This window comes from Rhinolophus ferrumequinum, chromosome 4 (genome assembly GCF_004115265.2).
Source record: "Rhinolophus ferrumequinum isolate MPI-CBG mRhiFer1 chromosome 4, mRhiFer1_v1.p, whole genome shotgun sequence".
Lineage (NCBI taxonomy): Eukaryota > Metazoa > Chordata > Mammalia > Chiroptera > Rhinolophidae > Rhinolophus > Rhinolophus ferrumequinum.
The window spans coordinates 85,693,333-85,706,832 of record NC_046287.1 but is presented as its reverse complement, the minus strand read 5'-3'; the positions used below and the strand labels follow the sequence as shown (position 1 = coordinate 85,706,832).

The following is a 13,500-nucleotide window of genomic DNA, read 5'->3' as shown; positions in this document are numbered from 1 at the left end:
CTTCTGACATGTGTAGAGAAACCGGGAGACAAGTGGGTGTTGGTTAAGCCACTAACAATGCAGTCATTGTTATACAGTGACAGAAAACAACAGTGCAAGGATTTTTGCCTATTTTCTTCACTGAGGTATATTCCCAAGACCTAGAATATGCCTGGCATATAATAGGTACTTGATAAACACTTACTGAAGAAATTTAAGTGGAATTAATTTGGCCTCAGGAAAATCTCACCACATTCTCATTTTCGTATGCTGCTTCAAACCTGTAAATCTTCATACTCTCTGTAGACAAACATTTAATGAACTAGAGCCAGGGTTCTGTTCAGAAATATGAGAGCTGTCTGAGGGTAAGCAAAGGCTTTATCTCCAATCCCCAGTAGTCAGGTGCTGCAAGGACTCTGAGGCTTTCCGATAAGCTTGGTGTTTTAAGTCCCAACAATCTTTCAGGCAAATGAAAAGGCAACACAATAGCTCTAGTTTTTCTAAACACAGGGGTGCTCTACTTTAAAAAAAGAAAAAAGCTGTCCTAAGAAAATTTAAGCTTAAAATACAAACAAACTCAACGGAGGTTATTTACACTGTAAAAATGACCTCTAATTTTATAACAGTACCCAGGGTAAGCTGTCCTCAAATATCCATTTTGCATGGTATAAAGTTACACTCCAGTCTATTAAAGTGGTCCAATCCATGCACTCATTCAGCAAATACTGTATTGAGCACCTACTATATGCTAGATACTGCAAATCACGTGGGGAGCAAAATAATCCATTAAATTTACTATTTAAAAGGGAGACAAACATTAAACCAATTCATAATTGTCCATATAAATAGACATATGCACACAGGTACAAAGAGCTGGGCAAGATCAGTAAAGGGGGCTATAATTTGAACTGTGATGTCAGAGAAGGCCAGAGGCTGAGGAGGAAGTAGCTAGACAGAGGGAGTCACAATAACAGCCCAAAGGATGAGGAAAAGAAAGGTCGTCGAATGGCATTGTTATTAGGAATCAATGATCAGGAATGTAGACACTTTATTTCGTGGCTGCCCCTTGAACTTTTTGAGAATCCCATGCTCACGTGTGCTGCTCGGCTCCCAGGAAGACTTCAGACGTCCCCAAATTCTTTTCAATACCCAGTAGCTAAAGAGGGCTGCACACAGAGAATTATTTTGAATGCAGTGGTTTTCATTTGTAAGAAACACAGTGCCCTGCACGGTGTGAAAGCTCAAATAACAGTGTTTGTTTATTTACTGATTTTTAGCCCCCGGTGGTGCTTAAAGATAGCTAGGTAACACTCCTGCTCCATGAACTACTTACCACCTATGACTGAGCGCCACAGTGCCGAGCGCTGGGATGGGGAATGCCCCATGGTGAACTGTGGGCCTATACAGCCCTGTCACAGCCTATAAACACCTGACAGACTAGATATGTGTATATTGTCTGCCTCTTCCCGCTAGAATGCAACCTCCATGAAGACAGGAATTTTCGCCTGTTTTGTTCACTGCTCTATTCCTGGCACCTAGAACAATGCCTGGCATGTAGTAAGCATTTGAGAAACATTTGTTAAGTGAATGGATGATTCCTGACCACTACTCTTTTCATATTAGTTTGTTTGGTTGGTTTTGTCATTTATAGACGTCTACATGCCTATACTTTATTAAAATAATTTAAGAATGCTAGAAAGTCAAACCTTGAAATGAATTGAAGAAGGTTACAATGTTAGGGTGTTTCATCTTTGCCAGAAGAATGACTTCTTTCTTTGAAGCTTCTTTTTCTTGGATGGGCATCTAAATTATATTAAGAGACAGAATAGTTTGTAAAGATAACTTGCTTTAAGAACATACTTTTTGCTCACTTCCATCTCAAATTCTCCGGAATTTCACTGGCTTTTAATGGCACTTCTTAAACCAATCTCTTGACATCAGGAAACGACATTTCTAGAATTAGAAAAGTGCCTCATATATCTAATCAACAGTTTGTCAATGACAATCATAAACAAAAAATAAATATTTCTGGTGAAGTTTTGCTGTATTAAACGTTCAGTTGGTCTCAGACAAGAAAAAGCTGAAGGAGTTCATCATCACCAAACCACATGACAAGGAATGTTAAAGTGACTTCTTTAAGAAGAAGAAAATAAATACAAAATATGAATAAGAAAATATCGTAAAGAAAAAATTTCTCACTGACAAAGGCAAACATAATAAAAGCAGAGGATCTAAAGTTAGTACAAAGGTTCAAAGGGCAAATGTAGGAAATCATTTACAACAGGAAATTAAAGGATATACACAAACATACAAATGCACAAAGGAAGTAAAAAAATAATGACAAAAACATAAATGTGGAGGGGTTGAGTAAAAATGGTAGCGATTCTAGAATGTGTTCAAACTTAAGCGACTATCAACTTAAAATAGACTGTTATAAACATAGCTTCATATATATGAAGCACATGGTAACCACAAACCAAAAATTTACAAGAGATATACAAGAAATACATAAAAAGGAAACCAAACACAATACTACAGAAAGTTATCAACATACAAGAGAACAAGAGAATAAGGAACAGAGAACTACAAAATCAATCAGAAAATAATTAATAAAATGGCAATACTTATACATCTATTAATAATTACTTTACATGTAAATGGGTTAAATGGTCCAATCAAAAAATGAATGGAGGGGGCCAGCCCAGTGGCTCAGGCAGTTGGAGCTCCGTGCTCCTAACGCGAAAGGCTGCTGGTTCGATTCCCACTTGGGCCAGTGGGCTCTCAACCACAAGGTTGCCAGTTCAACTCCTGCAAGGGATGGTGGGCTGTGCCCCCTGCAATTAACAACGGCAACTGGACCTGGAGCTGAACTGCGCCCTCCACAACTACGATTGATAGGACAACTCAACTTGGAAAAAATTCTGGAAGTACACACTATTCCCCAATAAAGTCCTGTTCCTCTTCCCCAACAAAATCTTTAAAAAACACACACACACACAAAGAAAACGAATGAATAAAAGAAGTGGTACCTATGAGGGATGCCAAAAAAATGTATACACATGACTTGTATTCATCTTTTGTTATTGGTATATATTGAGTATTACAATTTTAATAGTTTTTTTCCTTGCTTAAAATGTGCATATATTTTTTGGGGCACCCTCTGTATATGCAATGGGATATTACTCAGCCATAAAAAAGAATGAAACCCCACCATTTTGAAACGATATGGATGAACCTAGAGGGTATTATGCTAAGTGCAATAAGTCAGACAGAGAAAGACAAATACCATACGATCTCACTTATACATGGAATCTAACAAAGAAAATAAACGAACAAAACAGAAACAAACTCATAGATACAGAGAACAAACTCATGGTTGCCAGATGGGAAGAGGGTTGGGGGGCTGGGTGAAAAAGGTGAAGGGATAAGTAGAAATTGGCAGCTACAAAATAGTAGCAGGGATTGGAAGTACAGCATAGGGAATATAGTCAATAATATTGTAATAACTATATATGGTGTAAGGTGGGAGCAAGACTTAGCCAGGGGATCACTTTGTAAGTTATAGAAATGACTAACCACTATCGTGTACACCTGAAACTAATATAATATTGAATATCAACTGTAATCGAAAAAAAAAATTTAAGTTCAGTTGGGCTGATGATACTGTGTTAATTATTTAGGCATCTAGAGGAAAGTTATTTTATATTTATCTTTCTGCAGCAAAGGAATTCTTTATAAAAATGCAATGGCCCAGCAGGAATCACTGCTGAGAAGAAATAAAATCTAAAATATGAAAATGTGTCACATGTCTCATAAATCAGACCAGTAAAGTTCTGTATTAAGATTACAGCATTTTTCATTTTCAAATAAAATTTCTCTTATGACTTCATGTATGAGGTCTGACAATTAAGTTCGTGAACTTGTTGCAATGATGTTGCTCACCTTTTTTGATATCAGAGGGCTTATTCATCATGAATTTGTACCAACTGGACAGTTAACCAAGTTTACTATTTGGAAGTGCTGATAAGGCTGCGTGAAAAAGTTAGATGACCTGAACTTTTCATCAACAATTCATGGCTCTTGCATCACGACAATGTACCAGCTCACACGGCACTGTCTGTGAGGTAGTTTTTAGCCAGCAAACAAATAACTGTATTGAAACACCCTCCCTACTTACCTGATCTGGCCCCCAATGACTTCTGTCTTTACCTGAAGATAAAGGAAATATTGAAAGGAAGACATTTGGATGACATTCAGGACATCAAGGATAATACAAGTTCAGTTCTGACGGCCATTCCAGAAAAAAAGAGTTCCAAAATTGCTTTGAAGGGTGGACTAGGTGCTGGCATCGGTGCATAGCTTCCCAAGGGGAGTACTTCGAAGGTAACCATAGTGATATTCAGCAATGAGGTATGTAGCACATTTTTCTAGGATGAGTTCGTGAACTTAATTGTCTGACCTCCTATATTTGCTGTATTTACTTATTATTCTATTTATCATCTATGGACAGTACTTTTTTCAAATGTGTTGGTGTCAGTGGCAGTGGCCACACTTCATTTCTACCTTTCTTTCCTCATTCTTGGCACTTTGCCAACTTACATTTCCACCCTGACTTCTAGCCCAGTTGCCCTATCTTTCTGGCCTCCATGGGTCACCTGTTCCTTTCCATGGCTCCTTCTGTAATGTTCTTCTTTACCACTGGCTCACACATAATGTTTGAGTCCCCAAATTTCTCATCCTCACTTAGAAATAAGACATTTAAAAAAAAATTAACATTCTCGATTCCAGATATGTGGCTTCCTAGCTATGCACCCAGTAAGTTATTTAACCCTTCTAAGCTTCAATATCTTCCCCCCCAATTTAAATTGTATAGACAATACACGAGTTTCAAAACAAAAATTACTGAATTACTCCTACCCAACTGATAGATTTTGCTCCTTAAAAAAATTTTAACTACTATTTTTCATATAAACATTATAAACAAAATTAAAAGCAAACATAAGTTAGGTAAAAAAAATACTGGCAATGTATTTGACAAAGATTTTGTATTTGTAATATACAAAGAATTCTGGCAATTAATAAGAATTAAAAATTAATTCTGGCAAACACCAATATAAATATGGCAAAGTACATGAATAGAAAACTCGCAAAAAATAAAATAAATAAAAATGGCTGATAAACAGGAAAAAAATATCAACCTTACTCAGTAATTAAAGAATAAAAACTAAAATAAAATTTGATGTAACATTTCATGTGTGAAATTGGAAAAGACAAAAAGAATGTTAATACCCATTATAAGCCAGAAAGCAGCAAAATGGACACTCATATACTTCAGGTGTAAGTCTGTAAACTGTAAAGTCTTTCTGGGAAGGCAATCTTACAGTATTAAAAAGAAACTTTAAAATGCTCCTATTTTTGACTTATTAATTCTTCTGGAAATTTATCCAAAGAAACTAATCAGGAATGTGCCCGAGGATTCTCATATAAAGATCATAACTAAAGTGTCTTACCAGTTTTTTAAGAACTCTAAAAATACATGCTGTGATTTTAAAAAATATTTTAAGCCAGATAGAAGTGAATAAGGTAAAATGGAAACTTTCCCTTTTCTTCCCCACCCATTCCGTGCAGTCCTATTTTTTAGGGGTAACTGCCACTAATTGTTAAACCCTTTTTATTTAATGCACTTATAGGTAAATGTATACATACACATATACTTATATAATATATATTATGTACATTATTTAACAAAAACGAATCATACTCTACATATATAGTGTTATTTAATCATAGCAAAAAAATCAAGCATAATTATCTGAAGTAGAAAAAGAGTTAGATAAATTATGGTATTTTTAACCTGATGTTACACTATGCAGTCATTAAAAAATCAAGGGAGGCAATGTGTTACAGAAGAAAGAGCGGAGGAAGAGTAAAGACGTGCTGGTTTCTGTGCCTCCTTGAGTAAATCACTTACCCTATTTGAGCTCAGCAATGTCAATTATACAATGAGAGTAATGAGGGCTACCTTTTAGGACTGTTAGAAGGATAAAAGAAGTTGATATATGTAAAACACATAGGATGGCATGACATATAATAGGCACCTAGTAAGTGGTAAAAGTATCATTATTATCATTATTATTGTGAACATTTAATATTATCATATGAGAACATTTCATTATATGAAAACTTTGAATGACAAGAGAAAATATTCACAATATATTGCAAAGTGTAAAAATCTGCTATGAAAGAGTATATCCGGGCCAGCCCAGTGGCTCAGACGGTTGGAGTTCCATGCTCCTAACGCCGAAGGCTGCCAGTTCAATTCCCACATGGGCCAGTGGCCTCTCAACTACAAGGTTGCTGGTTCGATTCCTCCACTCCCGCAAGGGATAGTGAGCTGCGCCCCCTGCAACTAAGATTGAACACGGCACCTTGAGCTGAGCTCCTCGATGGCTCTGTAGGTTGGATCGCGTCCTCTCAACCACAAGGTTGCCAGTTTGACTCCCACAAGGGATGGTGGGCTGCGCCCCCGCAACTAACGACGGCAACTGGACCTAGAGCTGAGCTGTGCCCTCCACAACTAAGATTAAAGGACAACAACTTGAATTGAAAAAAGCCATGAAAGTACACACTGTTCCCCAATAAAATCCTGTTCCCCTTCCCCAATAAAATCTTAAAAAAAAAAAAAAAGAGTATATCCACCATGACACTAATCATTCTAGTAACTTACAAAGTACATTTATGCATTAAAAATAGCCTGGAAAGAAATTCACCATGTTAATAGGGATTAAGAGAGAGGTTATAAATGATTTTTATTTTCCTCTAAATGGTCTTATTTTCCTCTTTGGTTCTTTTCAAAATTTCTACAATGAAAATTTTTATTTTTATAATCTCAAGAAAACATATAACACTTTTTTGAGGCAAGAAATAAAAGGGTACGCTTGATAATGGTAGCATGATAATATTTTCTATTAGCTTTTTGGTACCTATAACAAAATAAGCAATTTAAATTCTGGGGTCTACAGTTTGCTGAATAGAGAGGTGTTGAAGAGATGAGAAGAAATGTAAATTTCTCAAGATAAAAAGTAATGAAAAACTACAGTAGAGTAGAAAGAAGAAAGAATAAATGTTGATACTGTGACACAGGTGTTGCTAGACAAACTTGATAACATAAAGAAATATAGAAAAGTGAGATACCGAGGCCTAATGTAACATTCTACTTACTTCTGGCATGCAGGCAAAGGTGGTTCATGAGTAAAAAAGATGAAAAAAAAAATCAGTGCTGTACTAGAAAAATACAGTCAATTTTTTATTATCTCCACTAAAGAATGGGAGAGATACTATGAAATGCATTAATATATAGTTTTACAGAGGATTTGTTAGATAAGACAAAGGTCTCAAGGTCTGGGCAGTTCTTACTAAATACTATTTTTGTCAAATGTTAAAATGTAGCACAGTATTTTGCAGATGCAGCTATAACCTGATGAGCTTGACCAAAACTATACTTTAGCCACCTGCCAAGAAGAAATCACTATTTGATAATTAACCAAAAAAAAAAAAAATTAACCAAAAAAGCAACGACTAAGCCTCCTCTTCAGGAGACAGAGCTTTCGATGTGAAATCTCCTTTCTTTTACTTGCTTCCAGTAAATAAAACCACCTAAAGACAACCATGTCTCATAAGTGAATATAACACCCCAAGCAACAAACCCCTTAGGTTCAATAACAGATTCACCTCCCAAATAGCTTTTTCTTTACTTAGAATTAAAATGGTTTTATATTATACTTTCTAAGTGTGCACCAGCTTAACAATAGAGCTAGAGGTCCTGAAAGTATCTATTCATTGAATCATTTATCCAGTAAGAATTTATTGAACACCTGCTGATGCAAAGCATTATTAGGTGCTGTGTGGAGTATCAAGATGAATGAGACATGGATTCTGCCTGCATAGAACACACAATTTAAGAAAGGGGAGAAGGCACAAAACAAACAGCTAGAGTACATCAAAGTAGAAAGCAAGCAGTACCATTAACAGCAGTACCAATATGCATAAAAGCTATGGAGTTTACAGAGAAAGTGAGAATAGTACTTAGAGAGGGAAGGCCCTGGAAGGTATCTGGAGCTCAGCCTTGAACAGGTGGGATTTTGATGGTTGAAGATGGGCAGGCAAAGACTTCTTGGAAGTAACAGCCCCATGGAAGAGCTCAGAAGCTAGAGTGTAAAGGATGTGAAAAAACAGAAGGGTACATGAAGGAGAGGATGGAAATGGTATTTGGGAATAAATCAGAGAAGGTGTCAAAACTAATCTGAAGAGCAAAACAATATAAAAAGTACAAGGCAAAAATTACTAATAACCCCACATTCCACCTAGATAATAACAAGTACATCTTTTTTTCTTGTATGTATATGAATATATCTGTGGATATGCACATACTTATATATATAATGTATATATTTTTACAAAGATTGCATCATTCTACACATACTATTTTCTCAATTAGCAAAAGTTGTGGTATTTTCCATGTCAGTACTTCACCTACAACATGATTTCTAAGAGCCACTTAGAGTTTCATAGATTACTTAACCAATCCCCTACTTTTGAACATTTAAGTGTTCCTAACTGTCTGGACGAGTACATCTCTGGGTATTTCTTTGGAATAGACTGTCAAAAGTAGAACTACTGGATCCTAAGATGAGTGCTCTTTTCCTTTTAGTTTCCAAAATGAAGATAGCTTTATCTGCTTATACAAATAATACAATTCATAATTTTAAAAACATAATATATGCTCCATATTAAAATTTCTGACAATAAAGAATGACAGAGGTGAAATCCCACCACCCAGCAATAATCACTGTTAACGTTATGTGTGTGTGTATAACATTAATCGTATATAAACACACATAGCTTTTTATGGCCTGATTTTTTCATCTTTACAACATATTGTGGACCTTACTCCTTGTCAATAATAGACAGGGCATGGATCCTTCCAAGGCTTTGATACATTTTGATAAAGTCCCTTCAGGGTGGTACCAATTTACCTTCCATCAGTATAGAAAAAAAGTGCCTGCTTTCCCTGACTTTTATATTCTTTTTAATCCTCCCAAATTATATAAGCAAAAAGTGATATTTATTGATTTATTTAATTAGTATACTAATGAGTTTGAAATTTTTGTATGACTTCTTCAGTTACGGGTTTGGGTTTTTGTTTTTATTGATTTATAAAAAGCTAGCATCCTTTAGTTGATACTAGCAAAAAATATTTTTGACACTTTGTCAATGTTCTTTCAATTTATTGTGGGGTTTTTGTTGGGTTTTTTTTGTAGTTTTTTTGTCACACAGAAGTTTTATATCTTTATGTAGTCACACTGAGCCATGGTTTTCTTTATGACTTCGGTCTCAGTGAAGGTTTGGGGGCATAGCTGGAGCATTATCAAAATTGTAGGAGTCTTGAGAAAGCTACTGACGTGATCCAAGTGACTCAGGACATCAACAAAAGGGATGAAACAAAATCAAGGAAGAGAGTAAACAGTATTTAGCAAGAAATTGGATGTGGAGACAGAAAAAAATCCCCAGAAGACTCTAAGGTTTTGAGCCCGGATATCATAAAGACATTGACATCATGACACAGTGCAGCACCCAGCAGGTGAAGTGGGTCTGCTTGGAAAGATGAGAAATTTCTGCTTTGTTTCAGGTACAACTGTGGTCCCTTCCAAGATGGCCCTCAATGATCCTTGCCCTGCGTTCTTGATGCACAGAAACAATTCAATGAGCCTTGCCCTGCATTCTTGATGCACAGAAACAATTCAATGAGCCTTGCCCTGAGTTCTTGATGCACATAATACTCGTAAATGTTTATTGTTTAAGCCACTAAGTTGGGAGTAATATGTTACACAACAATAGATTACTAGCAGAGATTACTTGAAGATATCAAGCAGGCAGTTAGGGTGCTGGAAGGTATCAGGGCTGGAGAGACAATTTTAAGAGTGATTTGCTTAAAGATTGACGTGAGGTGATTTCACAATGTACAGAAAGAGATGAGAGCTAGCAAAGGACATGGAGAGGGAGAGGAGACAGAGGCCTGAGGAAGAGCCGTCAGGTAAACAAGAGAGTGAGCAGAATAATGTTGTGGAAGAAAGCTCTGACAGGTCACTAGAATAAGAGGACATTAGAAGTGTGCCCCGGATCCATGAAAAGGGACCTACAGCAATAAATAAAGCATTCTTTTAGAAACTAATTATCTATACTTTGAGCTTTAATATAATGTGGGTTAGTCCCTTTTATTTTGCAATTTTTAAAAATGTGATAAAGTAAATGTAACAAAATTTATAATATTTTAACCATTTTAAGTGTATAATTCAGTGGCATAAATACATTCACTTTGTACAACTTGAACAATCCATTTTGCATAAATTTTTTTCTGCTACTCTCATTTATAAATCCTCGAGAAGGCAACCAACAAAATTTGCCTTAAAATTAATTTTAACACACAATGGACATTATTGTCCCAATATATTCTGAGACGAACACATCAGCAGAGTGGGTGACATAGACACTGACCGAGGAGAATTCAGCAAAAATGATTCCTTTGTAATGAAATGTATTTAATTATTCTACAAAATCATTACACTAACAATAATAGATGGTTTTCCTCCATTCATTCAATAAATATTTTCGAGCACTGTTCTGCATGCTGAGGGAGACAGACAATAAACCAGTGAAGAATTAAGTTATGAAAGTAATTCCAGATCATTACAAATCCTAACAGAATAAACCAGCAAACATTCATTTCCCCAGTCACATTATCCACATTTCAAGTGCTCCGTGGCTATATGTGACTAATGGCTACCTCTTAGACAACGAAAGGAAGAGAGAGAGAGAGAGAGAGAGAGAGAGAGAGAGAGAGAATAAACCATGTGGTGCGATAAGGAGTGCTTGAGGTTGGGGAGCTACCTGAGCTAGGATATTTGGGGAAGGCCCCCTCATGGAGCTGACCTAAATAAGAGAAGTCCGTCACAGGAAGTGCACCACCCTAGGGCAAAACAGAGAAAAGAGTGGTAGAGCTGGGTGGTATTTCATAGGCCTTACAGTCCACCCTGAGGAGTGCAATAGAAGCCAGGATGATACGAATTCTTTTCTTTCCTTTTTATTCTATTTTCCTTTCTTTTTTAAAAACAAGATAATTGGCTGTTGTTTGGACAATGGATTTATGAGGTTGAGTAAACAGTCAACTGTTCATACTTGTAAAAACCAAACAAAACAAAATGTGTTCCCTTTTCACACTGGATTAAAAGCCGGCTGAATATACCACTGAATATGAACAGGAATGTGAACTGCTTCACTTTACCTTTGCAAAGTTGATCTCTTTTATAACACAGTGCTTGCTATCTGATTTCCCTTTGGCCAAGTATGCTTTCCCAAAGGCACCTTCCCCAATGACCTTAATCACATCATATTTATCCATGGTCTCCAATGAGTGGAGGTTCCTGAAATAAGAACAATGAAAATTTATTGCACACTTTTCATAAACGTTAACAAAATCAGACAATTGATCCCTAAAAGAACTCATTTTGCTAAAACTTTCCTTCCAGCCTCACCAAGAGTCAACTCTCCTTGTGGCCACAGGTAACAACCAAAGTGAGAGAGCTTCTCGGTGGGCTCTGAGATCAGACTTGGGTTGTAACTCACTTTGGTACACTATAGTTTTGTGATTTTGGGTAACTCACTTAACTGCGCAAAACCTCACTTGGAAATAACAATACCTTTTTTTTGCAAGTTGTTCTGAGAATTTAAGATATAATACCCCGGCATCACCACCTCTATGAAGCAGTTATGTCCGTAATGCTTGTGTAGTTTTACAGTCCAGTTTTGCTCAGTGGTGAGGTACCGCCCCCTAGGGGACACTATGAAAATTTACGGAGTTTTTTTCTGTTCCCCGCAGAGATCGAGAGACACTGCGGCATTTAGAAGCGATTGAAGCACCGGATACTAAGATTCCGTGATGCAAGGGACAGTCCTGCACAATAAAGGATTATCACGCAGCCCTACAACTTTAGAAAGTCTCCCACACATTCATGTCCGTGGAAAAATCTGTTTATCTGCGGCTAGAACCCAGTTCTATTTTACATCGAAATACAATTTTTGCAGTTTTAATTAACAGTGAATTTTCGAGGAATGCAACTACATGTAAATCAAAGCTTGACTACACTTTGTTCTGTTTGGAACTTTATCAAGAACTGGTCACCGTTTTTGAAAAATCACGCCCCCACTGGCCATGCAACTCCAGATAGCTAAGACCTTCACGGTCAGGTGACTCCCTGCCCCGGCGCGGGCACCCGGATACATCAGTACAGATGGAAATATAGACTTTATTACAAATTGTTTCCTTGCAATTTCCCTTTATACTACAGTTTGGGCATAATATTTTTTTTCTGTTTTAAATTGATGAGCAGTTTATGTTTCTGAGTAATTTGTATCAGGGTAGGAAGTGGGGACGATTGAGTTGGATGGGGCTGGTACTCGAGGGCACCAGTGTGGAAACTGAGTGACCGCGACCCTCCCGCACAGGTGACACCAGGTGGTGAAAGCCCCAGGTTTGGGGGGAAATTCTTCTCCCTGAGGAACACTCCGGGAGGCGGCGGGGCTCGCACTTGAGCGCGAGAGCTGGGCGCGCAGCGCGTTGCCATGGTGACAGACGCGTCCATGACCCGAGACCGCTCCTCTGCCCTCCGGGTCTCCCCGGAAGTGGGATCCCTTTCCTCGGGGCTCCCGGAGCCCTGGGAACAGCTCGGGGTAAGGACAAAGGTGGCCCGCCAGCTGCATACCTGCTTCGCGGGCTCCGTGGGGTGAGAAAAGCGTCCTTGGTGGGTCTGGGTTTCTGCCGTGCGGCCGGGGCGGAGCTACGCGAAGGAACGTGGGTGGGGCGCGGGGACGTGTCCCTACTGTCCACCAGGAAGAGGAGTCGGAGGCTGGGGAGTTTGGAGACTTACGGGTCGGAACTCCTTTCTTAACCCTCAACAAGCACACCGCGCCGGTTGTTTGCGGTGTACCAGATGCTTTGCATATATCATCTCTATGCAACAACCCAGCGAGGTAGTAGACTGCCATTTTACGAATGAGCTAAATTGAGACAGGAAATTTCTTGTCTCAATTTAGATGAGAGAAGAAGAGATGAAGACTTGGAACGGAGTCCTACTTTTCTGGCCACAGCTGGTGGCCTTCCATGTGGTCCTTTTACAAAACTGGCTGCTGCCAATGGCCTGCAAACATGCTCCCGTTCCCACCATTCCTCATTCCAGATTACACATCAAGCTGTCTAACACGTTTCATTACATGTTTAGTAGTTGAAAAGCATGTAATTTCCAGCAATTATAAATGCTGACAGACACAAGTAAAACACAGCCAATGGAATCTAAATACCATGGCAGTTTTAAACCCATTTTTTTTAAGCTCTTCCTTAAGAATCAAAGTTTATATCATTACTCTCTCCTTGAACTCATCTCTATATGTAATGTTTTTCATGCTTCA

General features: G+C 37.8%; 1 protein-coding gene across 1 annotated transcript in view; it reads right to left on the bottom strand.

Annotated features, from left to right (window-relative positions):
• Positions 1-12,878, bottom strand: part of NEK5 (NIMA related kinase 5) — a 68,657-nt gene extending 55,779 nt beyond the window's left edge. Inside the window, 3 exon segments of the mRNA XM_033104918.1 lie at positions 1,686-1,782; positions 11,321-11,459; positions 12,798-12,878. Of these exon segments, the coding sequence (XP_032960809.1) occupies positions 1,686-1,782; positions 11,321-11,437 (214 nt within the window). The 5' untranslated portion in view covers positions 11,438-11,459; positions 12,798-12,878.
• Positions 12,879-13,500: the final 622 nt, after the last annotated feature.